General features: G+C 51.4%; 1 protein-coding gene and 1 pseudogene across 2 annotated transcripts in view; both read left to right on the top strand.

The window, feature by feature from the left end:
• Nucleotides 1-1,717, top strand: part of LOC146072907 (aldo-keto reductase family 1 member C1-like) — a 12,468-nt pseudogene extending 10,751 nt beyond the window's left edge. The window contains exons 5-7 of the transcript XR_014473268.1: nt 462-628; nt 1,002-1,084; nt 1,169-1,717. The product of XR_014473268.1 is annotated as an aldo-keto reductase family 1 member C1-like (transcript). The remainder of the gene's footprint in view (nt 1-461; nt 629-1,001; nt 1,085-1,168) is intronic.
• Nucleotides 1,718-4,302: 2,585 nt separating this feature from the next.
• Nucleotides 4,303-24,469, top strand: LOC146073721 (aldo-keto reductase family 1 member C1-like). The gene is made up of 9 exons (XM_083181118.1): nt 4,303-4,461; nt 13,391-13,558; nt 15,755-15,871; nt 18,036-18,113; nt 19,616-19,738; nt 19,891-20,000; nt 22,750-22,915; nt 23,881-23,963; nt 24,046-24,469. The coding sequence occupies exons 1-9, from the start codon at nt 4,375-4,377 to the stop codon at nt 24,086-24,088; spliced, it is 975 nt and encodes a 324-aa protein (XP_083037244.1). The 5' UTR covers nt 4,303-4,374; the 3' UTR covers nt 24,089-24,469.
• The last annotated feature ends 2,178 nt before the right edge of the window (nt 24,470-26,647 follow it).

Here is a 26,647-nt window from a genome sequence, read left to right as displayed (position 1 = left end):
TTTCCCCTTTCATTGCTACCTTATTTGTTTCATATATAGGGAGACAGGAGTTCATTTTCACATGGGATGTTGCATATGGGCAACCAATCAGAATCTACTTGTTATTTAGTTTGCACCTTCTAGAAGATAAGAGATATCTAATTGGTTGGCCCCAGCAACATTCCATCTGAAACAGAATTCCCATCTTAGTAAGTTTCTCACATAAAGTTGCTTTTTTCTTTGCTTTACTTCCAAATCAGAATCAGGCACTAGTTGCAGTTGCTGATGTAGCCACTAGGTGTCACTGTTACTGAATACAAGACAAATAACCTGATGATAGAGTTACAGCACCACACAGCAGAACCGGTCCCATAAGACTAATGTATTATTGTAAAACAATGACACCATGCATTAATACACATTAGGTGCTATAAACTAATATAATTACCTGCATGTCCCTTCTCTCATCTGCTGTCTAACAGGGTTGATCTAAGTTCCCCTATATTGCTGGAAGACCCCGTTCTAAACGCGATCGCCAAGAAGAACGAGCGGCAGCCCGGCGCAGGTGGCGATGCGATACCTGCTGCAGAGAGGGGTCGTCATCATCGCCAAGAGCTTCACCCCAGCCCGGATCCAGCAGAACTTCCAGGTGACAATAGGGAAGATGTACTAGCAAAATATACACAGCCTAGCGAGCAGATCTGAATTACCCCTAGAGTACTACACAGTCAGCTCCTAACTGTCATTTTAACACCCCTTATAACATGGCAGTTACGAGCTGATTGGTTGGGAGTTTACCTCTGTTTACTATATCTCTCTCTTAGACTTAGTACATAGACCACAAAATAATTTAAACGTTTTTTTGAATCCAATAAAATAGGTTACATTTTAAATGTCAAATATTTGGTCTCTGTTATCACCCCCCTCTTCCCTTTCTGACGAGCGCGCTAGTGGCGACCATGGTGCGCTCGACGTGCGCGGATTACATTTGTAGCTGACGAGTGTTTATCGATTTCTTCCAGGTCTTCGATTTTGAACTGAGCGAGGAGGACATGAAAAGTTTGGACGGCGTTAACAAAAATATGCGCTACTTGGGATTTAACGAGTAAGTCTGCCATTTTAGTAAATTATAAAAATATTTTTAAATACATGAAAACATACTTACAGTAACTTATCTCCTACCCCGCAGATTTAAGGAACACCCCAAATATCCATTCCATGATGAATATTAGGGTGAGCGGATTCCCGTCCTGGCTCAACGACAGCATAATCCAGGAAATGGGAGTTACCCCATAAATCCAGCGGCCATAGGGATTACTCCCCACACTGTGACTTCCGGGTGCCTTGGGACAAGCGATGGTTTTGGTTTCAGAGTATTGACTGCAAAGTCCAATTCATTGCTAGTTTGCTCTATGTGGGCAGAGTGTGGGGAATATAGCCCTTCTTCCACCAGTGATAACAATATACCCTAAATCTTAAACAAGTGCTCAAGACACCCTAAATGTACAGGGGATGAATGTAACAGCCCGCGAGTTCTGGAGGGGCGGGGCTTATGTGCAAAACTGCCCGTTTTTATTAAAGCAGCAATCCTTTACAAGACTAAACCAGGTTGGTATTGGCTTTTGAATTGTTGCTGCTTTAATAAATGGGCGGCTTCCCACACAATGGATGTTGGACTTGTACAGATGGTTATTGTATGATGCAGTGTTTTGTAATGCAATAAAAGGTAACAAAATAATGTGGTTTCTGTGTCAGGTTACTACTCTATTCTACCTGTGTACTGGGGGAGGTGGTGATACCTGTGTGCTGGGGGGAGGTGATGTTACCTATGTGCTGGGGGGAGGTGATGATACCTGTGTGCTGGGGGGAGGTGATGATACCTGTGTGCTGGGGGGAGGTGATGTTACCTGTGTGCTGGGGGAGGTGATGATACCTGTGTGCTGGGGGGAGGTGATGTTACCTGTGTGCTGGGGGGAGGTGATGATACATGTGTGCTGGGGGGAGGTGATGTTACCTGTGTGCTGGGGGAGGTGATGTTACCTGTGTGCTGGGGGGGGTGATGATACCTGTGTGCTGGGGGGAGGTGATGATACCTGTGTGCTGGGGGAGGTGATGTTACCTGTGTGCTGGGGGGGGGTGATGATACCTGTGTGCTGGGGGAGGTGATGATACCTGTGTGCTGGGGGGAGGTGATGATACATGTGTGCTGGGGGGAGGTGATGTTACCTGTGTGCTGGGGGAGGTGATGTTACCTGTGTGCTGGGGGGGGTGATGATACCTGTGTGCTGGGGGGAGGTGATGATACCTGTGTGCTGGGGGGAGGTGATGTTACCTGTGTGCTGGGGGGAGGTGATGATACATGTGTGCTGGGGGGAGGTGATGTTACCTGTGTGCTGGGGGAGGTGATGTTACCTGTGTGCTGGGGGGGGGGGGGTTGATGATACCTGTGTGCTGGGGGGAAGTGATGATACCTGTGTGCTGGGGGAGGTGATTATACCTGTGTGCTGGGAAGAGGTGATGACACCTGTGTACTGGGGGGGGAGGTGATGATACCTGTGTGCTGGGGGGGGAGGTGATGTTACCTGTGTGCTGGGGGGGGGAGGTGATGTTACCTGTGTGCTGGGGGGAGGTGATGTTACCTGTGTGCTGGGGGGAGGTGATGATACATGTGTGCTGGGGGGAGGTGATGCTACCTGTGTGCTGGGGGGTGATGTTACCTTTGTGCTGGGGGGGGAGTGTGTGATGTTAGCTGTGTCCTGGGAGGTGATGTTACCTCAGTGCTGGGGGGGGGGGGGGGGGTGATGCGACCTGTGTGCTGGGGGGTGATGCTACCTGTGTGGCAGGGGGTTGATGCTACCTGTGTGCTGGGGGGTGATGCTTCCTGTGTGCTGGGGGGTGATGCTACCTGTGTGCTGGGGGGTGATGCTACCTGTGTGCTGGGGGGTGATGCTATCTGTGTGCTGGGGGGTGATGCTACCTTTGTGCTGGGGGGGGGGGAGGAGTGTGTGATGTTAGCTGTGTCCTGGGAGGTGATGTTACCTGAGTGCTGGGGGTGATGCTACCTGTGTACTGGGGTGATGCTACCTGTGTGCTGGGGGTGATGCTACCTGTGTGCTGGGTTGATGCTACCTGTGTGCTGAGGGTGATGCTACCTGTGTGCTGGGTGGTGATGTTACCTGCGTGATGTTACCTGTGTGCTGGCGGTGATGTTACCTGTGTGATGTTACCTGTGTGCCGGGGGTGATGCTTCCTGTGTGCTGGGGGGGTGATGTTACCTGTGTGCTGGGGGTGATACTTCCTGTGTACTGGGGTGATGTTACCTGTGTGATGTTACCTGTGTGCCGGGGGTGATGCTTCCTGTGTGCTGCGGTGATGTTACCTGTGTGCCGGGGGCGATGCTTCCTGTGTGCTGGGGGGGTGATGTTACCTGTGTGCTGGGGTGATGTTACCTGTGTGCTGGGGGTGATGCTTCCTGTGTGCTGGGGTGATTTTACCTGCGTGATGCTTCCTGTGTGCTGGGGGTTATGCTACCTGTGTGCTAGGGTGATGTTATCTGCGTGATGCTTCCTGTGTGCTGGGGGGTGATGCTTCCTGTGTGCTGGGGGGTGATGCTACCTGTGTGCCGGGGGTGATGCTTCCTGTGTGCTGCGGTGATGTTTCCTGTGTGCTGGGGTGATGTTACCTGCGTGATGTTACCTGCGTGATGTTACCTGTGTGCTGGGGGTGATGCTTCCTGTGTGCTGGGGTGATATTACCTGCGTGATGCTTCCTGTGTGCTGGGGGTCATGCTACCTGTGTGCTAGGGTGATGTTATCTGCGTGATGCTTCCTGTGTGCTGGGGGGTGATGCTTCCTGTGTGCTGGGGTGTGATGCTTCCTGTGTGCTGGGGGGTGATGCTACCTGTGTGCTAGGGGAGATGCTACCTGTGTGCTGGAGGTGATGTTACCTGTGTGCTGGGGGGTGATGTTACCTGAGTGTGAATTAGAATAGAGTGTAAGTGTTACAGTGCAGCATGCAGAATAAAAATAAAAGCAAAGTTCCTGTGCCTCACCTCTATGGGGGGAGCGTTCAGGACTCGCTCTGACATCACCTGTTGCTATGGCGGCTGGAAAGTAAAACAGGGATAATCATGGGTACAGTTTTGGAAGCCTTGGACTGTTCCTAGCAGCTAGTCGGATGGATTATACCCATTGTTATAATGTACATTTCACCCTAATCATAATCACAATGACACTGCAGAACCCGGTATGGCTCAGGGCTGGCGGTGTGCCAGGGAGCTGCCTCAGTCCCTGCAGGCGGGTAGGGAGGGGTGGGTACCTGTGCCAACAATATAAGACCAGTGCTGTGGTGAGAAGTGTGCAGTGTCCCTCACAGGCTGCGAAGATACGATCTGTTATGGCTCTCACAAAGGACTCCCGGGTTTTATTAAATGATGGACATAAAATGCCATTGGTTGCCTTTGGCACCTACGCCCCAGAGACGGTGAGTGGGTGCAGGGGGGGGTGGCTGTCTACCCTTCATTATGAGCCGGTTGTCTCTCTGTGTGTGTTTGTGTGTGTGTGTGTGTCTGTGTCTGTGTGTGTGTGTGTCTGTGTGTGTGTTTGTGTGTGTGTGTGTGTGTGACACTGTGTGTGTGTGTGTGTCTCTCTGTGTTTTTGTGTCTGTGTGTTTGTGTGTGTGTCTGTGTGTTTTTGTGTCTGTGTGTGTCTGTGTTTTATTTATCTAAACTCTGTCTCTATTTTTTTGGGGGGGAGGTATTCATTATGTGGCACTCCAGCTGCTGCGGAACTACACATGCCAGCATGCCCTGCTACAGTTTTGCCATGCCCTAATAGGTCATAGTAAACTTAAACCTTTCTTGTAAAATTTAAAGTTTAATCTGCTCCTGTGTAACCGTTCCCTCCTGCGGCTACACAATCACCCCCTCCTGCGTAGCCACCCCTCCTGCGGCTACACAATCACCCCCTCCTGCGTAGCCAGCCCTCCTGCGGCTACACAATCACCCCCTCCTGCGTAGCCAGCCCTCCTGCGGCTACACAATCACCCCCTCCTGCGTAGCCACCCCTCCTGCGGCTACACAATCACCCCCTCCTGCGTAGCCAGCCCTCCTGCGGCTACACAATCACCCCCTCCTGCGTAGCCACCCCTCCTGCGGCTACACAATCACCCCCTCCTGCGTAGCCAGCCCTCCTGCGGCTACACAATCACCCCCTCCTGCGTAGCCACCCCTCCTGCGGCTACACAATCACCCCCTCCTGCGTAGCCACCCATCCTGCGGCTACACAATCACCCCCTCCTGCGGCTACGCAATCACCCCCTCCTGTGTAGCCGTTCCCTCCTGCAGCTCACAATCACCCCCTCCTGCGTAGTCACCCGTCCTGCGGCTACACAATCACCCCTCCTGCGGCTACACAATCACCCCTCCTGCGTAGCCACCCCTCCTGCGGCTACACAATCACCCCTCCTGCGGCTACACAATCACCCCCTCCTGCAGCTCACAATCACCCCCTCCTGCGGCTACGCAATCACCCCCACCTGCGTAGCCACCCCTCCTGCGGCTACACAATCACCCCCTCCTGCGTAGCCACCCCTCCTGCGGCTACACAATCACCCCCTCCTGCGTAGCCCACCCATCCTGCGGCTACACAATCACCCCCTCCTGCGTAGCCACCCCTCCTGCGGCTACACAATCACCCCCTCCTGCGTAGCCACCCCTCCTGCGGCTACACAATCACCCCCTCCTGCATTGCCACCCATCCTGCGGCTACACAATCACCCCCTCCTGCATTGCCACCCATCCTGCGGCTACACAATCACCCCCTCCTGCGTAGCCACCCCTCCTGCGGCTACACAATCACCCCCTCCTGCGTAGCCACCCCTCCTGCGGCTACACAATCACCCCCTCCTGCGTAGCCACCCCTCCTGCGGCTACACAATCGCCCCCTCCTGCGGCTACACAATCACCCCTCCTGCGTAGCCCACCCCTCCTGCGGCTACACAATCACCCCCTCCTGCGTAGCCACCCCTCCTGCGGCTACACAATCACCCCCTCCTGCGTAGCCACCCCTCCTGCGGCTACACAATCACCCCCTCCTGCGTAGCCCACCCCTCCTGCAGCTACACAATCACCCCCTCCTGCATAGCCACCCCTCCTGCAGCTACACAATCACCCCCTCCTGCGTAGCCACCCCTCCTGCGGCTACACAATCACCCCCTCCTGCGTAGCCACCCCTCCTGCGGCTATGCAATCACCCCCTCCTGCGTAGCCACCCCTCCTGCGGCTACACAATCACCCCCTCCTGCATTGCCACCCATCCTGCGGCTACACAATCACCCCCTCCTGCGTAGCCACCCCTCCTGCGGCTACACAATCACCCCCTCCTGCGTAGCCCACCCCTCCTGCGGCTCCCGTATTTCAAGGCACAGATGCTGTGTGATTTGCGTACATCTCTGAATGAGGCCCTTTGTTCTACTTGTACCTTACATCTATTTGGTGTGTTACCATCGACAGATTAAACCATCGATTGTTCACGCTGGGACTGCCGACCTTACTAGTCAGCGGCTAGTAGAGAGGGAGAAGGTGGCAGTCTCCCTGGGCACAGTGGGCACTGGGCAGTTTGGGGTGGGAGACTTCGGGGTAAATTTACAAAAGCTACTAAAAGTGAAGTTGGGATGTTGCCCATAACAACCAAACAGATTCTGTCTATCATGTTCTAGGATACAATAGAGAAATAATTATATAGAATGTGATTGGCTGCGTTTTCGAAGCTTTAGTCAATTTATCCCACAGCAACCAGGTCTATGGTAAGGATGGACATTGACCATCGATGATTTGAAATCATTGATAGTTTATGGCCGATGTAGAATAATTTTGCCAACGATGAAGGAGAACCAGAGGGTTTCCCTCCATCGATGTCAAGCATAAAACAAATATTTTTCTTCCGGCACTCGTGAAAAACCCCGCCCCTGGGTTTTGATTGGCCCACCGGCCAATCAGTCAAAGAAAATGGATGACCAGTTGCACTATTGTGATTGATGGTAACCATCGATGGCAATGGCAAGTATGGCCATCACTAGTCTAAGGGGCAGATGTTGTAATACTGGGAGACGGACAGGGTTCGGGGGGGGGGGGGGGGAATCGGGGCGGCAAGGGGGACCGCCGGCGACAGCGGCGATGGGGTCCGTCGGCGGGGACCCGGGGCATGCTCCATTGCCACAGGACGCGCAAGCGTCTTATGTGTGCGCGTCCCTGGCGGGAGCCGCCCACTGGCGGGGGCTGGCAACACTTTTGCTGTCCCCCCGGGGTGGAGGTAGGAGGGCACTGCTGCAGTACTGCATCTTCTACACTCCACCCCTGCTGAGATTTGCTGCCCCTGGGGTGGAGGTAGGAGGGCACTGCTGCAGTACCACCTCTTCTACACTCCTTCCTGCTGAGATTTGCTGCCCCCCAGGGTGGAGGTAGGAGGGCACTGCTGCAGTATATCCTCTTCTACACTCCACCCCTGCTGAGATTTGCTGCCCCCTAGGGTGGAGGTAGGAGGGCACTGCTGCAGTACCACCTCTTCTACACTCCACCCCTGCTGAGATTTGCTGCCCCCGGGGTGGAGGTAGGAGGGCACTGCTGCAGTACCACCTCTTCTACACTCCACCCCTGCTGAGATTTGCTGCCCCCGCGGTGGAGGTAGGAGGGCACTGCTGCAGTACCACCTCTTCTACACTCCACCCCTGCTGAGATTTGCTGCCCCCAGGAGGTAGGAGGGCACTGCTGCAGTACATCCTCTTCTACACTCCACCCCTGCTGAGATTTGCTGCCCCCCAAGGTGAAGGTAGGAGGGCACTGCTGCAGTACCTCCTTTTCTACACTCCATCCCTGCTGAGATTGGCTACCCTGGGGGTGGAGGTAGGAGGGCACTGCTGCAGTACCACCTCTTCTACACTCCACCCCTGCTGAGATTTGCTGCCCCCCAAGGTGGAGGTAGGAGGGCACTGCTGCAGTACCTCCTCTTCTACACTCCACCCCTGCGGAGATTTGCTGCCCCCAGGGTGGAGGTAGAAGGGCACTGCTGCAGTACCACATCTTCTACACTCCACCCCTGCTGAGATTTGCTGCCCCCGGGGGTGAAGGTAGGAGGGCACTGCTGCAGTACCACCTCTTCTACACTCCACCCCTGCTGAGATTTGCTGCCCTCAGGAGGTAGGAGGGCACTGCTGCAGTACCTCCTCTTCTACACTCCACCCCTGCTGAGATTGGCTACCCCCGGGGTGGAGGTAGGAGGGCACTGCTGCAGTACCACCTCTTCTACACTCCACCCCTGCTGAGATTTGCTGCCCCCCGGGGTGGAGGTAGGAGGGCACTGCTGCAGTACCTCCTCTTCTACACTCCACCCCTGCTGAGATTGGCTACCCCCGGGGTGGAGGTAGGAGGGCACTGCTGCAGTACCACCTCTTCTACACTCACCCCTGCTGAGATTTGCTGCCCCCGGGGTGGAGGTAGGAGGGCACTGCTGCAGTACCACCTCTTCTACACTCCACCCCTGCTGAGATTTGCTGCCCCCAAGGTGGAGGTAGGAGGGCACTGCTGCAGTACCACCTCTTCTACACTCCACCCCTTCTGAGATTTGCTGCCCCCGCGGTGGAGGTAGGAGGGCACTGCTGCAGTACCACCTCTTCTACACTCCACCCCGGCTGAGATTTGCTGCCCCCAGGAGGTAGGAGGGCACTGCTGCAGTACATCCTCTTCTACACTCCACCCCTGCTGAGATTTGCTGCCCCCCAAGGTGAAGGTAGGAGGGCACTGCTACAGTACCTCCTCTTCTACACTCCATCCCTGCTGAGATTGGCTACCCTGGGGGTGGAGGTAGGAGGGCACTGCTGCAGTACCACCTCTTCTACACTCCACCCCGGCTGAGATTTGCTGCCCCCAGGAGGTAGGAGGGCACTGCTGCAGTACATCCTCTTCTACACTCCACCCCTGCTGAGATTTGCTGCCCCCCCAAGGTGGAGGTAGGAGGGCACTGCTGCAGTACCTCCTCTTCTACACTCCACCCCTGCTGAGATTGGCTACCCCCGGGGAGGAGGTAGGAGGGCACTGCTGCAGTACCACCTCTTCTACACTCCACCCCTGCTGAGATTTGATGCCCCCGGGGTGGAGTTAGGAGGGCACTGCTGCAGTACCACCTCTTCTACACTCCATCCCTGCTGAGATTTGCTGCCCCTGGGGTGGAGGTAGGAGGGCACTGCTGCAATACCACCTCTTCTACACTCCACCCCTGCTGAGATTTGCTGCCCCCAAGGTGGAGGTAGGAGGGCACTGCTGCAGTACCACCTCTTCTACACTCCACCCCTGCTGAGATTTGCTGCCCCCGCGGTGGAGGTAGGAGGGCACTGCTGCAGTACCACCTCTTCTACACTCCACCCCTGCTGAGATTTTCTGCCCCCAGGAGGTAGGAGGGCACTGCTGCAGTACATCCTCTTCTACACTCCACCCCTGCTGAGATTTGCTGCCCCCAAGGTGAAGGTAGGAGGGCACTGCTGCAGTACCTCCTCTTCTACACTCCATCCCTGCTGAGATTGGCTACCCTGGGGGTGGAGGTAGGAGGGCACTGCTGCAGTACCACCTCCTCTACACTCCACCCCTGCTGAGATTTGCTGCCCCCAAGGTGGAGGTAGGAGGGCACTGCTGCAGTACCACCTCTTCTACACTCCACCCCTGCTGAGATTTGCTGCCCCCGCTGTGGAGGTAGGAGGGCACTGCTGCAGTACCACCTCTTCTACACTCCACCCCTGCTGAGATTTGCTGCCCCCAGGAGGTAGGAGGGCACTGCTGCAGTACATCCTCTTCTACACTCCACCCCTGCTGAGATTTGCTGCCCCCCAAGGTGAAGGTAGGAGGGCACTGCTGCAGTACCTCCTCTTCTACACTCCATCCCCTGCTGAGATTGGCTACCCTGGGGGTGGAGGTAGGAGGGCACTGCTGCAGTACCACCTCTTCTACACTCCACCCCTGCTGAGATTTGCTGCCCCCCAAGGTGGAGGTAGGAGGGCACTGCTGCAGTACCACCTCTTCTACACTCCACCCCTGCTGAGATTTGCTGCCCCCAAGGTGGAGGTAGGAGGGCACTGCTGCAGTACCACCTCTTCTACACTCCACCCCTTCTGAGATTTGCTGCCCCCGCGGTGGAGGTAGGAGGGCACTGCTGCAGTACCACCTCTTCTACACTCCACCCCGGCTGAGATTTGCTGCCCCCAGGAGGTAGGAGGGCACTGCTGCAGTACATCCTCTTCTACACTCCACCCCTGCTGAGATTTGCTGCCCCCCAAGGTGAAGGTAGGAGGGCACTGCTACAGTACCTCCTCTTCTACACTCCATCCCTGCTGAGATTGGCTACCCTGGGGGTGGAGGTAGGAGGGCACTGCTGCAGTACCACCTCTTCTACACTCCACCCCGGCTGAGATTTGCTGCCCCCAGGAGGTAGGAGGGCACTGCTGCAGTACATCCTCTTCTACACTCCACCCCTGCTGAGATTTGCTGCCCCCCCAAGGTGGAGGTAGGAGGGCACTGCTGCAGTACCTCCTCTTCTACACTCCACCCCTGCTGAGATTGGCTACCCCCGGGGAGGAGGTAGGAGGGCACTGCTGCAGTACCACCTCTTCTACACTCCACCCCTGCTGAGATTTGATGCCCCCGGGGTGGAGTTAGGAGGGCACTGCTGCAGTACCACCTCTTCTACACTCCATCCCTGCTGAGATTTGCTGCCCCTGGGGTGGAGGTAGGAGGGCACTGCTGCAATACCACCTCTTCTACACTCCACCCCTGCTGAGATTTGCTGCCCCCAAGGTGGAGGTAGGAGGGCACTGCTGCAGTACCACCTCTTCTACACTCCACCCCTGCTGAGATTTGCTGCCCCCGCGGTGGAGGTAGGAGGGCACTGCTGCAGTACCACCTCTTCTACACTCCACCCCTGCTGAGATTTTCTGCCCCCAGGAGGTAGGAGGGCACTGCTGCAGTACATCCTCTTCTACACTCCACCCCTGCTGAGATTTGCTGCCCCCCAAGGTGAAGGTAGGAGGGCACTGCTGCAGTACCTCCTCTTCTACACTCCATCCCTGCTGAGATTGGCTACCCTGGGGGTGGAGGTAGGAGGGCACTGCTGCAGTACCACCTCTTCTACACTCCACCCCTGCTGAGATTTGCTGCCCCCAAGGTGGAGGTAGGAGGGCACTGCTGCAGTACCACCTCTTCTACACTCCACCCCTGCTGAGATTTGCTGCCCCCGCGGTGGAGGTAGGAGGGCACTGCTGCAGTACCACCTCTTCTACACTCCACCCCTGCTGAGATTTGCTGCCCCCAGGAGGTAGGAGGGCACTGCTGCAGTACATCCTCTTCTACACTCCACCCCTGCTGAGATTTGCTGCCCCCCAAGGTGAAGGTAGGAGGGCACTGCTGCAGTACCTCCTCTTCTACACTCCATCCCTGCTGAGATTGGCTACCCTGGGGGTGGAGGTAGGAGGGCACTGCTGCAGTACCACCTCTTCTACACTCCACCCCTGCTGAGATTTGCTGCCCCCCAAGGTGGAGGTAGGAGGGCACTGCTGCAGTACCTCCTCTTCTACACTCCACCCCTGCGGAGATTTGCTGCCCCCAGGGTGAAGGTAGAAGGGCACTGCTGCAGCACCACCTCTTCTACACTCCACCCCTGCGGAGATTTGCTGCCCCCGGGGTGAAGGTAGGAGGGCACTGCTGCAGTACCACCTCTTCTACACTCCACCCCTGCTGAGATTTGCTGCCCTCAGGAGGTAGGATGGCACTGCTGCAGTACCTCCTCTTCTACACTCCACCCCTGCTGAGATTTGCTGCCCCTGGGGTGGAGGTAGGAGGGCACTGCTGCAGTACCTCCTCTTCTACACTCCACCCTTGCTGAGATTGGCTACCCCGGGGTGGAGGTAGGAGGGCACTGCTGCAGTACCACCTCTTCTACACTCCACCCCTGCTGAGATTTGCTGCCCCCGCGGTGGAGGTAGGAGGGCACTGCTGCAGTACCTCCTCTTCTACACTCCACCCCTGCTGAGATTTGCTGCCCCTGGGGTGGAGGTAGGAGGGCACTGCTGCAGTACCACCTCTTCTACACTCCACCCCTGCTGAGATTTGCTGCCCCCCAGGGTGGAGGTAGGAGGGCACTGCTGCAGTACCACCTCTTCTACACTCCACCCCTGCTGAGATTTGCTGCCCCCGGGGTGGAGGTAGGAGGGCACTGCTGCAGTACCACCTCTTCTACACTCCATCCCTGCTGAGATTTGCTGCCCCCAGGGTGGAGGTAGGAGGGCACTGCTGCAGTACCACCTCTTCTACACTCCACCCCTGCTGAGATTTGCTGCCCCCCAGGGTGGAGGTAGGAGGGCACTGCTGCAGTACCACCTCTTCTACACTCCACCCCTGCTGAGATTTGCTGCCCCCCAGGGTGGAGGTAGGAGGGCACTGCTGCAGTACCACCTCTTCTACACTCCACCCCTGCTGAGATTTGCTGCCCCCGGGGTGGAGGTAGGAGGGCACTGCTGCAGTACCACCTCTTCTACACTCCACCCCTGCTGAGATTTGCTGCCCCCAGGGTGGAGGTAGGAGGGCACTGCTGCAGTACCACCTCTTCTACACTCCACCCCTGCTGAGATTTGCTGCCCCCGTGGTGGAGGTAGGAGAGCACTGCTGCAGTACCACCTCTTCTACACTCCACCCCTGCTGAGATTTGCTGCCCCCGGGGTGGAGGTAGGAGAGCACTGCTGCAGTACCACCTCTTCTACACTCCACCCCTGCTGAGATTTTCTACCCCAAAAGCGCTGGGCCCATAGCTACCATCGAAGGCCTGAGAGCATTTGGTTCTCTATCATCGATGGTGGAATAACTTGGCACTAGCCATAGACCATCGATGGTTTCTAATCCCATCCTTACTGCAGGCCATCTCTTATCACAATACTGCCTTTATGTTGGTCTCTCCTCCAGCAGCTGTGTCTTGGCAGGAATACAGTACGCATTCATGTCCATCGCTTTTGTACACACTGCTGTTGTATTACAAAGGGTCAGGTGAGGGCATAGCCATGACATACAAAGCTTAGCCTTTATTCTTCCGTCTCAGTGTTTACACATGTCAGACTACAAATTACATAACCTCCAGCCCACACTGTCAGCCTCCGTCACGTGGCATTTTTCCGTCACGTATCGCCATTTTTTCCAGATCCCAGCAGTGCTCCCGTCGCCATTTAACTCAGAAGGATAAGTATTGGAAAAATGGGCTCAGTGTGCGCTGTGTGCCCCCCCCCCCCCCCGGGACTTAATTGGCCAAATAGTAAAAATACAAGGGAAATTCTAAATACGGTGACTGGTAAACACGGAACATGATCTTTGTCTCCTTTCTTGCAGTACACCAAGGAGCAAGCTTGCGCCGCCACAAAGGTCGCCATCGATGTTGGATATCGCCTCATTGACGGTGCGTTTATATACGGCAACGAGGATGCAATTGGCCAGGCCATCAGGGAGAAGATTGCGGATGGGACAGTGAAGAGAGGGGACATTTTCTATACTGGGAAGGTAACTATGGAAACAGGGAGAGTGGGAAATGGCTCAACCAGGTCATTTTGGGCCTTATTCTGGTCGGTGCGGACGGAGCCGAATATGCGGGCAGGACCGTGCGTCCTAAACCCCGCCTTTCGTACGGATCGCTCACTCCGTCCGAATGCGGTAAGCCGCTGACCGCACGAAGCACGAGTGGATTTCTCACGGATACACCTCCTCCATCTCTTGGAACCTCCCCCATCATTCGATGGTCGCAGACCATCGAATGCAGGACCGAGTGATCCCCCAGCTCCCGCAACCTCAGACCACACGGGCATTTCTCCGTGCAAAAGCAGGGATCTGGGCGGGCAGCTGACATCCGGCAATGTCATATGTCCGCCCCCTACACGTGCGTCACGGCCGCATTACCATACGTACGCCCAGCGTTTTCATGGGAACGCCCAGAGCTGGCCCTAGCCTAAATGATGCCCTAGGCAAGATTTTAGCTGGTGCCCCTTAGCACCGCCACTAGTTCTGCCTCTGACCCTGCTTCCCTTTCCCAGCACCATCAACCCTCATCATAGAAGTCATCATTTTGCTGCCCTTACTCGCAAACTTTTTAATTAGAAACAGCGCACACATTCGGTGCGCAGCCCAAACAGGGATGTTCTTGCTGGGAAGAGGCATGGCTACCCAATAGTACCCCCAATTCAAATTATGCCACACAGTAGTGCAACTGTATTCACATTATATCATGCGATGGTGTCCCTTATTCACGTTACATCACACAGTAGTACCACCTAACCTTATATACATTACTCCTCACATTAGTCACATTATACCCTTAGAAAAAAATCCTGAGAAAATATTGTATTTTAAGCACCTCCATGGCCACACTGCATCCCAGCACAAAGCAGTGTGTGCTGGGCAGAGGAGAAGAGCTGCAGCTGCTGATGTCACTTAAGGGGAGGGGGCCCGTGGCCCCCACTGGGCCCTTCCATCAGATTTTGGCCTGGGTAATTTGTACCCCCTACCCCTTTCTCTTGGCACCCCTGATAATACCACACAGTAATGTTCCTTACACATGACACACATTATTAGTGTCCTTATGACCATAATGCCCCTTACACATTATGCCAACCTTTATTAATGCCCTTCCTACACATAATGCCCCTTACACATATGTTGCACATTATTAATGCCCTTATACACATGACACACATAATGCCTATTACACATATGTAACACATTATTAATGCATTTATACATGACACACATAATGCACTCGCACAGCCGCTAACACTGTGACCTCTGCCTCTACTTGGCTAGAGATGTTTCCTCATACATCTTGACTCAATAGGCCATGCAGCTCCTGCCCAGTTCTGCTAACGTTGGGTGCCTTTTTGCTGAAAATTCATCTTATTTGCATTGTTATGACCAGCACACACAAGGAGCTTCCAATTATTAAAATGATATGCGGCATGCCTATATTCTGTGAGCGACTGTGGCTGTACCTGCATATGGAATGCTATTTGACAGTGATTTCCACGAATACACTATTTCATATGCAGATACAGTCTCACTCACACACAGAATATAGGCATGCTGCATATCATTTTAATCAGCAAAAGCTGCTGATGCCCCTAGGCATATCAAATGCCCTAGGCAATTGCCTAGTTTGCCTATGCCTAAGGCCGGCTATGGGAACGCGAATGAAACGCGGGGCGTATGCATATGGTAATGAGCCCAAACAGCCCTTCACTCCCCTCTCCACCCCCTGTTCGTAGTGTACACATTTCATGCGGAATTTGGCCGTACGCCCCGCTCGCACATGCGCAGAGACGCCTCTACACATGCGCAGACACAAAACATCGGCGGCACGAACGCACGCGGACATTACCGCACCAACCAGAATAAGGGCCTTTATCCCTTATAACCCCCCTCCTCTGCTTAGTGGGTGGCTGAACATAACTGTCACAGTTTCCAGACCACACAGCAGGTCGCATGTTCCAGGTCACCCGGAAAGGTACATTGTGAGACTTCACCAAGGTCACATTTTCCAGAGCACAATGGAGATGCATTGTAAATTACATGCTGAAGTTTTGCCACAATGAAGCAACCAATCACAGCGCCGATATTTACGAACCAGGACCTTTCATTTGGTATAAAATGTGATAGGTTTTAACTTCCTAAATCAAGTTATCCAGTAAATTCCCTAATTTATTTTAACAGCTTTGGTCTAACAACCACACCCCTGACCGGGTCCGTAAAGGCTTGGAGAAAACGCTGAAGGATCTCCAGCTGGATTACATCGATCTCTTCATTATTCACACACCTATGGATCTTAAGGTTTGTTCGTAAATATGGTTACTATGTTACTATGGACTACAGCACATTTCATCTTCTATCTGGTTGCTAAGGGTAACAACACATTTCAGTATATACCTGGCTGCTAGGGACTACAGCACATCTCCGTTTATAATTGGTTGTAATGGGTAACTGACGGCAGATCAACTTAAGGGCGGCATATACTGTACCAAGCATCGGAGGTACACCTCACTGCCCATCATGCGAGGGTGCCAGGACACCTGGGTCTGTGACCTGGGAGTCCCTCTGCCCATACGCAGAGACGTTGGCGGCCGCAGGGCATGCTGGGAGAGATCTGTGTTGCATCCATCACACAGCAGTGCTGCGGAGAAGATCCATAGGCTGCTATGGCAGAACTCCCAGCATGACCCATTTCAGGAGGGACAAGATGCTCTGTTCCTGGACTTCCCTGCCAGTGGCAGTTGCAGGGCTGCAGCACAGTCCAAAATTCTGATAGGGGAGCTCCACCAACTGCCATCCCAAACACCACAGTATGAGACTCACTGGCGGGTGTGGCTCCCCTATTTGAATTTTGGACAGTGGTGCAGTCCCACCTCTGCAACTGCCACTGACAAGGAAGTACAGGAGCAGAGCATTGTGTCCCTCCTGGAATGGATCATGTTTGGAGTTATGCTATGGCGTTACAGCAGCTAGAGCCGGCGTAACCCTCTGCAGCGAAGCCCCGACAAGAGGGGCTTTAGTACATTTAGTAATAAGAACCCAGAAAATTGTGTTTTTTACTTTACATTTTTTTCTTTAGTACATCCCATCCTGTATCTGGTTACTATGGATACGGATTCGGTATGAATCCCGACGGTCAAAATCCCGAATGGGTCATAATACCGACAAGGACAAAATCCCGACGTTTAAAATCCCGACAAGGGCAAAATACCGACATTTAAAATCCTGACAGGGTCAAAATACCGACATAGAATGTACAGGTGAAACAGTCAACATGACTTTCTGTCGACAGGTTGCGAGGTCGACACTGTTTCACTGGGTTTTTTTACCCGAATGTTGACACAGTCGACATGGATAGAGTTGGAAGTGAACCGCAGCCCTTCGCATCGCTCGCTTCGCTCGCAATGCTTCAAGCACGGTGCCTCACTGCGCTTGGCACACTATTTTATTCTCCCACCACGCCCTAGTGGATGGTAGCGCACGAAATACTGCCTGTCGGCACATGTCGGGTCAAAAAACAGTGAAAAAAACCATGTCAACCTTGCGACCTGTCGACGGAAAGTCATGTTGACTGTTTCACCGGTACATTCTATATGTCGGTATTTTGACCCTGTCGGGAGTTTAAATGTTGGGATTTTGTCCTTGTCGGGATTTTGTCCTTGTCGTTATTATGACCCATTCTGGATTTTGTCCCTGTCGGGATTTTGACCGTCGGGGTTTTGACTGCATCCCATGGATACAGCTAGCCTGATAGCTGCAAGGTCAGATGGCCTATAGGGGTACAGGGGAAATGGTGCTCCTGCCATTCAGCTCCTAACTGTCATGTCTTTTTTTTAAATGACAGGAGCTGATTGGCTGCAGCAGCATTTATTATTATTATTATTATAATTTTATTTATAAGGCGCCACAAGTGTTTCGCAGCGCCGTACAAAGGAACAATACAGGGAGACAAAGCTTGGCATAACATTGAATAAATAACAAGAATACAGTACAAATACAGAGCGCCAGAGATCAATACACATTACAGCTTGGATATAAGTAGTGAGGACTCAATCAACATACAACTAGAGGCTTGAGGCCAATGACGGAGAAGAGTATGCAGTATTTATTTATCATACGTAACAAGTGATAATGGATACAATTAAAATCTGGTTTATGAAAGAAAGAGTCATACTGTACATGGGGCTGATTTCAAGTTGCGGTGAAATAGACGCAATCGCAGCTGCTGTTCATGTTCAGAAATAAATGGCGGAATTACGTGCCACTCGCACACATGAGGTCTTTATAATAAAAAAAAAAGTGCAATAACGTGTTAATTCCCCGGTACGGAATGTTTGTATACTGGGTGGTGCTGTGTTTGGCAGGTATACAGGTGTATTAGTCACGTAGCATTGCAGAGTCGTCCTGAATGCTTTGGGGCATGTGAGATCTTGTCTGACTGTTGTGTTCCTCTGTCCTGCTGCAGCCGGGTGACGATCCGCTTCCAAAGGATGACAAAGGCAAACTGGACTTCCGCAACACCGACCTCCGCGATACCTGGAAGGTACAGTACGAGGTCCCCCAGGTGTCAGGGTGGGATGTTTACACCTCTCACTAAGGGGGTTATTCTGATTCACTCGGAGAGGCACAATCACTCTCTAATGGACAAAACCATGCGCACTGCAGGTGGGGCAGATGTAACATGTGCAGAGAGAGGTACAGTTGGGTGTTTTATTGTTTCTGTGCAGGTTAAATACTGGCTGATTTATTTTTACACTGCAAAATAGATATCAGTTTGAAGTACAAACCCCACCCAAATCTAACTCTCTGCACATGTTACATCAGCCCCACCTGCAGTGCACATGGTTTTGTCCATTAGAGAGTGATTGTGCCTCTCCGAGTGAATCAGAATAACCCCCGAAATATCTCTCGCCCGGGTTTGCAACATTTGTACAAGGAATAAAAAAAGGCAAGAAATGAAGATCAGTAAATGTATCACATTGGTTTTGTCGCACATTCTTTGGCACAACAGCTGGACTGTGGAAATGTCAAGGCCTCCGCTGTGACAGTGTTGTGTATATAACTAGCGGTGGCTACACATCAATGCCGAGTGTTTATTCAATGATACTTTGTTTTCAGTAGCCTGAATTTGTGGGCCCAGGGACTTACTACATAGTTAGCGCCTCTTATCAAACCCCGCACTACTCTGCCTCTACGTTGCTTTAAGGGAAATGTGAACTTCGTTTATCACAAATACTTGATAAGCGAGGCACAGCAACTGCCATTGCAAACTGCCTCACTGTCAGTTGATGCTGCTCCCCTATTTGAATTTTGAACTGGAGCCGCCACTGGACACACAAACAGTTTTTGCTGGTTAACATGATATACAGCATGTCTATATTCTGTATGTTATTGCGATTATATAACAGGATATACAGCATGCCTATATTCTGTATGTTATTGCGATTATATAACAGGATATACAGCATGCCTATATTCTGTATGTTATTGCGATTATATAACATGATATACAGCATGCCTATATTCTGTATGTTATTGCGATTATATAACAGGATATACAGCATGCCTATATTCTGTATGTTATTGCGATTATATAACAGGATATACAGCATGCCTATATTCTGTATGTTATTGCGATTATATAACATGATATACAGCATGCCTATATTCTGTATGTTATGGCTGGTTAACATGATATACAGCATGCCTATATTCTGTATTTTACTGCAATTGTATCTGCAGAAAACAGAGTAACATTATTTGTTATTCGGATATAGTCGCAGTTAATCACAAAATATAGACAAGCCGCATATCATTGCATGCGAATGTATGTGCATTCCAAATAACGAAGTGAGTCATGCTAGGGTATGCGCCACACTAATTGGGGTTCCACGTGCTACCGTTGCCACAAAAAAAACACAGAAAACTCTTGCTGACATTTTTATGTGTTGACCTTTTGCATGTCGACTTTTTTTCAGTGTCGACCTCTGCACGTTGTTAATGTACGCGGACGTGTTAAGGACTGATTATATTTCCCTTATTTAGGCGATGGAGGCCTGCAAGGACGCCGGGCTCACCAAATCCATCGGGGTCTCCAATTTTAACCGCAGGCAGCTGGAGCTGATCCTCTGCATGCCGGGGCTGAAGCACAAGCCGGTCGTTAACCAGGTAAATGTGATGTATACACGTATACAGCGCGGATGATCTGGGCGCGTGTAAAGGCGACGCCCCGTCCCGTATAGTCACATGGTCACCTCATTTATTTTTCAGTTTGGTTTTAAAATAAAAATCCGGAGTAATCCGTCCCCCTCCCCCCACAGGTGGAATGTCACATATACCTGAATCAGAGTAAGATGCTGGAGTTCTGCAAGGCCAAGGACATCGTGCTGATGGGGTACAGCGTCCTGGGGTCCAGCAGAGCGGAGGGCTGGTAAGAGCGAGCCTAGGGGGCTGATGTGTCAATCAGTGAGAAGAGTGGAGGAGTTTCCCATAGCAACCAATCAGCATTGAGAAGACAAATGCCTGATAGGTAGAAGCTTATTGGTTGCTATGGACAACTCCACCACTGGTCCACTTCTACTTCTGGTAAATGGGCACTGCTCAGTCCGGGGAGAGCTATAATACAATTATTACTTAAATATAAGGGGCCAGATTCTCTAAGCTTCAAAAGTGATAAAATGGAGAGTGATAAACAGCCAGCCAATCAGCTCCTACCTCCCATGTCACAGACTGTGTTTGAAAAATGTCAGACAGGAGCTGATTGGCTGGCTGTTTATCACTCTCCATTTTATCACTTTTGAAGCTTAGAGAATCTGGCCCAAGGACTGTTACACAGATCTTTTTGTTCCTCTTCCCTTGTGTGTCCCCATTTGTGGGGTTCCACCTAGATCTGCATAAATAAAAGTCCTAACTGTCCGCAGAAAGCAACCAATCAGCAATGAAATTTTATCTTTCCATTGCAAGATAAATAATAAAAGCCAGTTTTTAATTGGTTGCGATACATTAAGGCCCCCGTCCACTTATATGATTTGGGCACTTTTCATACAATTCTGACGGATTATTTATTATTAATTTTTGGTTAATAATAACCATTAAAATTGGTTATATTTATAGAGCACATGGATTCCGCAGCGTTGTACAGAGAATATTAGAACATTCAGCGTTTCATGGTCATCCCCATGCAAATGCGGCTGTGATGCATTGTGCCGGGGCGGGAGGCTGATCACTTGTCTATATCCCGGAGCCCGCCTATATGTTAGTCTCCACTGACTTATAGTTGCGGGCCCAGGAGAAATCCTTCAATGGTTGCAGACCATCGAATGATTTTTCCTGCTGTGGGCACATGCCAGGGGTGGATGTGGTGGTGGGGGGTTCAGCTGGGCGGGCACTCTGAGACTCGGTAAGATACGATCTTTGCAGATTACAGAGTGAACCAGAATAAGGTCCTTAATGCCTGACGATTACTCTGGTTACAAAGCGTGCCATCATAGCCTCTATTTAAGTCGTTGTTTCCCAGGTTCATATGATCTGTGGTCATTATGCTGCGCTGTGTGTGCTGCTCTGAGGTAAATACAGTTACAGACACACGTCCAGCCTGTACCGCCATTATAATTGGTGCTTTGGTAAACAGTAAATGTAAACCCTTAGGGCACCAGCCATTACCTAGCGTGCTGTAATCAGCGTTCTCTCTGGGAGTATACATGAGGTAAAGTAAACAAACCGTTGTTTGTCCAAATATAATAAGACTTCAGGGAATTGTATCTTATGGGGTGATTCACACCGGCTCGTAGCGGGCCGAATTCGGTCCCCCGGCCGATAGTGGGGTCTGCGCATTTGTGAATATGCACATGTGCAAACCCCCTGAATAGACGCCTTCGGGGCATTTCACACTCGCGGAGGTGTTCATTCAGTGAGGGGAGGGAAGGGGGTGGGCACGCCCAGAAAACACTGCGTTACCGCCCTAAAGCGGCCTCAGGGTGTCAATCACCATGCGACCAGCCAGCGGAGGCTAGCCTTTGCTGGCTGTCTTTACGCAGAAATCTTGAGCAAGTGTACCATGCTCATGCATCCGATCGTCACAAATTTGCAGCACAGCGAATAGGTCTGAATTGGGCCCATAGATTGCTAGTAGCCGCACCAGGGGCCACAGAGGAAAGTGGCGCACTAGATGTGCATTGGTTTCACCATCACCCGCAACAGCGACGGCTCACTGAATAGCACCAGTATGAGAATCCTGTCACAGGAAATGGTGCATGGAGGCGGAGGGGAGGGTCAGCCACACCCATGTCCTAGCTACAGATCCACTATGAGGTGAAGTTCCGTCACTGACCACTGGAGGGCGCTCAACGGACCAAGTTTCTCCTTTGTGTGCTAAAAGATGTCATAGCAGAAAGTGAAAGCCATTTTTAGCGTGGGTCACTGATCTGTTTAAAACTTTCTGGATATGGAGAGAGGGAGCTGGGAAAACAAAGATTGGAGGTAGGAGCAGATAGGGACTGGAGGTGAGGTGGGGAGTTTGTGGGCTAAAAACTGTCACAGCTCAAAGTGAAAGTAAAAACGTCACAGCTCAAAGTGAAAGTATATTGCAGAAGCCATTATTTTGAAGGGCTTTTAATAAGTGAACTGATAAACGTATCGAGTCATGATTTAGATATGCCCAGAGATTGGGCAAGAGTTAAGGAAATTTGGAACACCTCAGGGATGTCTTATTGTGCCAGCGTTCCAGTGGGGCCTAACTCACTTAATGACATAAGGCTGATTAAGTGCTGTTTGCAAAATGGATGGAAATATTTTATATAATTGTAGAAGTCGCACACATCGGCTATGTGCCAGATACGCGGGGGGGGGGGGGGGGCAATCAGCTCCTAACTGTCACATGTTTGAATAAATGATAAATGGACCCCAACTGGAATTAATCTTACTAATGAATACATATGATAAACTAGTAAGACCTCTCAAAGCAAAAGCTTCGAAAGCTAGTCGGCTACCTTCTATTATTTGTGTGAGAATGAGATGTAGTTTCACTCTCTGCCAGCAGATGGCGGTGTTTCGGAGACTCAAGGACACTAGACATATATATATATAGACGATTGATTTATTTAAAAAAAGAATGACGATAAAATAAATGATAGTGATTACCCTCATCCTAAATCTCCCCTCCCTCGTCTGATGTCTGACAGGGTTAAACAAGATACTCCTCAACTTCTGGAAGATCCCGTCCTAAATGCAGTTGCCAAGAAGCACGAGCGCAGCCCGGCGCAGGTGGCGATGCGATACCTGCTGCAGAGAGGGATGGTCATCATCGCCAAGAGCTTCAGCCCAGCCCGGATCCAGCAGAACTTCCAGGTGACCCTCCAAACAAAATGTGCTATTACCCAGAGCAAGGGGTGGGGCTTATTAGATAGACAGGGGGGGGGGGATTTACTAAGATGGGAGTTGTATTTCACTTGGGATGTTGCTATGTTCAACCAATCAGAATCTACCTTATTTATTTAGCACCTTCTTGAACAGTGGTTCTCAAACTCGACACAGTTCACGTTTTCCAGGTCACCAGAAAGGTGCACTCATTACTCACTGACACATTTTAAAAGATGAAACAGGTGGAGCTAATTATTTCACTTGTGATTCTGTGTGGAGACCTGGAAAACATGCACTGCGTGGGGTCCTGAGGACATCCCATGTGCAATAGAAGTCCCATCTTAGTAATATCCCCCAAAGTGTCTAGATCAGGCATGTCCAAACTGTGGCCCCCCAGCTGTTGTGAAACTACACATCCCAGCATGCCTTGCCATAGTGTTAGCATTCCTTAATAGCAAAACTGTGGCAAGGCATGATGGGGCTTGTAGTTTCACAACAGCTGGAGGGCCATCGTTTGGACATGCCTGCTCTAGGTAGACAGTGAAGAGGTCATCACTAAAATGTCGACATGCAATACTGTAGACTGACAGGGTCAAAAGATCGACTTGAATAAGGTAGATACACGAAAAGGTCGACATAAGTCGGCACCGTTCACAATTGTAGACCACGTAGATGGTGAAGTATGAAAAAGTCCAAAAGATGAAAAAAACTGTGAAAAACTCATGTTTGACCCTGTCGACCTATTGAATGATGATCTTTTGGTGACTACCAATTGATCTGCTGTAGACGCGGTAGATCGATCAACCGGTACCATGCCCATAGCAACCAATGATGTCGCCTGTAGCATAGAAGCTGATTGGTTGCTACGGGCAACATCGTCACTTTTCATTTTGATAAACTTCAGTAAATGTACCTCCTACATTTGTAGCTGACATTTTATCGATTCCTTCCAGGTCTTTGATTTTGAACTGAGCAAGGACGACATGAAAAGTCTGGATTCCCTTAACAAAAATGTCCGTTACCTGAGCCTTGAGGAGTAAGTCCGATAAATGAGTCAATTAAATCCAGGTATTATATTCTTATAAATACATAAAAAAAACTAATCTGTTACCCCTCAGGTGGAAGGAACACACCAAATATCCATTCAAAGATGAATACTAGACGAGGCGGATTCCCATCCTGGCTCCACGACACCTTCATCCAAAACATGGGAGTTACCCCACAAATCCAATGTATTACCCCCCCCCCCCCCACATTGTGTCTTCTCCAACATGTCCTCATATTAGATGGAAGATCCCCAGTCCCGGGCGCCTTGGCGCGGTAACAGGGGCAAGCGATGGTTTAGGTGCCGGATTAATAACTACATATGGGGGTATATTGTGATGGGTAGAACACTTCCGCCCCAATGGTAACATTGCAGTGAAATATTTACACCCCAAGCGCATCTTACGCTATAGGCCAGATGCTGCCACAGGCCTGGAATATACAGGTACTTTGTTACGTGATGCGTTTCGTGTAATGCAATAAAAGTAACCAAAATAATCCCGTTCCTGTGTAAGGATTGTCCTTTACTTAGAACATGTGAAAGCCACCTAAATACACATTATTATTATCGCCTTGCATTGTACTTATGGAAACTGGGAATATTCAGCTACAAGAGGTACGGATCACTGAGTCCACCCTATTTAGGTTGACATGCACTGCGTCGACCACTGAAGGATGACAGGGCTTGGGTCAACACCTGAAAAAGGTCGACATGGTTGACAGGGTTGGAAGGTTGACACAAGCATTAGGTTGACAATGGGAAGAAAAGGTCGACTTGAGTTCCCTTTTTGTCTAAAATGTTGACATAGTCAACATGGACACCGTCTAAGGACCTTGTTCTGGTCCATGTGCAGCGTTGTAATTCGCAATGGTGAGCAATGTTTCCATATTGCACATGTGCATGCACAGGTTGCCACGGTGGGCAGAGCGTTCGCCGGGCGCTCTCACTGACCAGTGCGGGCAGGGGGGCAGGGGGCGGCAGCAGCAGGTAGTCGCCCATGGGAACCAACGATTTAAGTGGGTTTGGCCCCGTAGGCTACGAATGGATGTTTATGCAAATCATCCATTCGTAGCCGTGCAGGTGATTTCTCCCACGAATGGGGGTGGCGGCCTGTGCGAGCGGCGGGCGGGCTTAAAATGACGCAGCGAACTTTGCAGCACTGCATGGCAACCAGAATAACCTCCTAAGTGAACCGTGCCCCCTCGCATGGCTCACTGCACTCGCCATGCTTTGGGTACTGTACCTCGCTGCGCCTGGCACACTATTATATTCTCCCACCAGGCCGTAGTGGTTGGTAGTAGGTAGGCCAATCCCGGGATCGGCGGGATCCCGGGATTTTGGCCTAAAATCGTCGGGATTTGAATCCCGGGATTGAAGCTTCCAATCCCGGGATTAGTACCCCCCCATGCAAAAATTAACTTTTTGTTTAAAGCCGGGCAGCGCTGAGCACTTTACAATACGGCTCAGACGCTGCCCGGCTGACTGCTCCTTACCCCCACCCGGTGCCCCTGTTCTGAGTCGGGACAGTGTGCTGTGCTGACAAGCATGACGGCGCCCAGGCTGCGCAGCGTGACCCCTGACGTCACGTCAACCTGCGCAGCCTGGCCGCCGCTATACCTGTCAGCACAGCACACTGTCCCAAACCCGGACAGACGCCCGCTGTGACGCCCGCTGTGCAGCCGCCCGCCCGCCGGAGATAGATGGTGCTGCTGCCTGTGACCTGTAACCACCGCCGCTGTAAGTAACGGGGCATGGAGGAGGCACACAGGGAAGATTGGTGCCTTGGCGCGGGGGGGGCTTGGCAGGCTTAGAAGACCTTTTATAGTGACATTTGGAGGAGGGGCCTATTTTTTTATTAGGGAGGCCAATTCCGGGAATCCCGGGATTGAGCATTTTTCAATCCCGCATCCCGGGATTGAAAAAATGCCCCGGGATTGGCATCCCTAGTTGGTAGGCACATGCCGGCTGAAAAAACTCATGTCAACCTAGCACTGTCAATCTAAAGCTTGTGTCAACCTTCCAATCCTGTCGACTTTCGCAATGTCGGCTAAATACTGTCGTCCAAATGACCATATCCTGTTGATAGAGCTGTTGGGGCAAACAGCAGCATTTGGTACTTATATACTGCTGGAATATACCATTGAATTCTTTCACCTTCTATATGAGCACAGGTTCCTCTCTGTCCCCTGTGGGAGAGGTGAGGGACTTACATTTATACATACGTATATATTCCACAAATAGTGATCTAGGTGCTTTAGACTTTCCTGATGATCATATGAATTCTATACAGTCCACATGTAGCATCTCTTATATATTTGGCTACATCTGTCACTCAAAGTGTGTCTGAAGCTGTAACGCTGGGTGGAGCCTCTGACTCACATGACAGAGAACCAGCCCAGTGAGCCCACAGTCATAGGAGGGACACATTGCTCTGCTCCTGCACTTTCCTTTTAATGTATGATTGCCATCACCTGTGTTGAAGCACCTTTCCTATCAATTAACCTGTTCAACACAGATGGAGGTAATCATACATTAGGAAGAAAGTCCAGCGGCAGAGCATTGTGTCTCTCCTGGCATGGGTCATGTTGGGAGGTATGCACAGTGCCAGACACCCTCTGCCTCCCCATGTTACCCAGCAAAGACACAGCTACTCACCAGACACACCAGGTGAGCGC

This window comes from Crinia signifera, chromosome 4 (assembly GCF_055691185.1).
Source record: "Crinia signifera chromosome 4, ASM5569118v1, whole genome shotgun sequence".
Lineage (NCBI taxonomy): Eukaryota > Metazoa > Chordata > Amphibia > Anura > Myobatrachidae > Crinia > Crinia signifera.
Note: the sequence above shows the minus strand (reverse complement) of the source record. Positions and strands in the feature narration are given on the sequence as shown.

Bases quoted from the DNA above. Each gene is read 5' to 3' on its own strand.
- LOC146073721 (XM_083181118.1), top strand. From the start codon at position 4,375: ATGGCTCTCACAAAGGACTCCCGGGTTTTATTAAATGATGGACATAAA. The intron at 15,872-18,035 runs GTTTGTTCGTAA...GTCCTGCTGCAG, and splicing joins ACACACCTATGGATCTTAAG to CCGGGTGACGATCCGCTTCC. The intron at 23,964-24,045 runs GTAAGTCCGATA...GTTACCCCTCAG, and splicing joins CGTTACCTGAGCCTTGAGGA to GTGGAAGGAACACACCAAAT.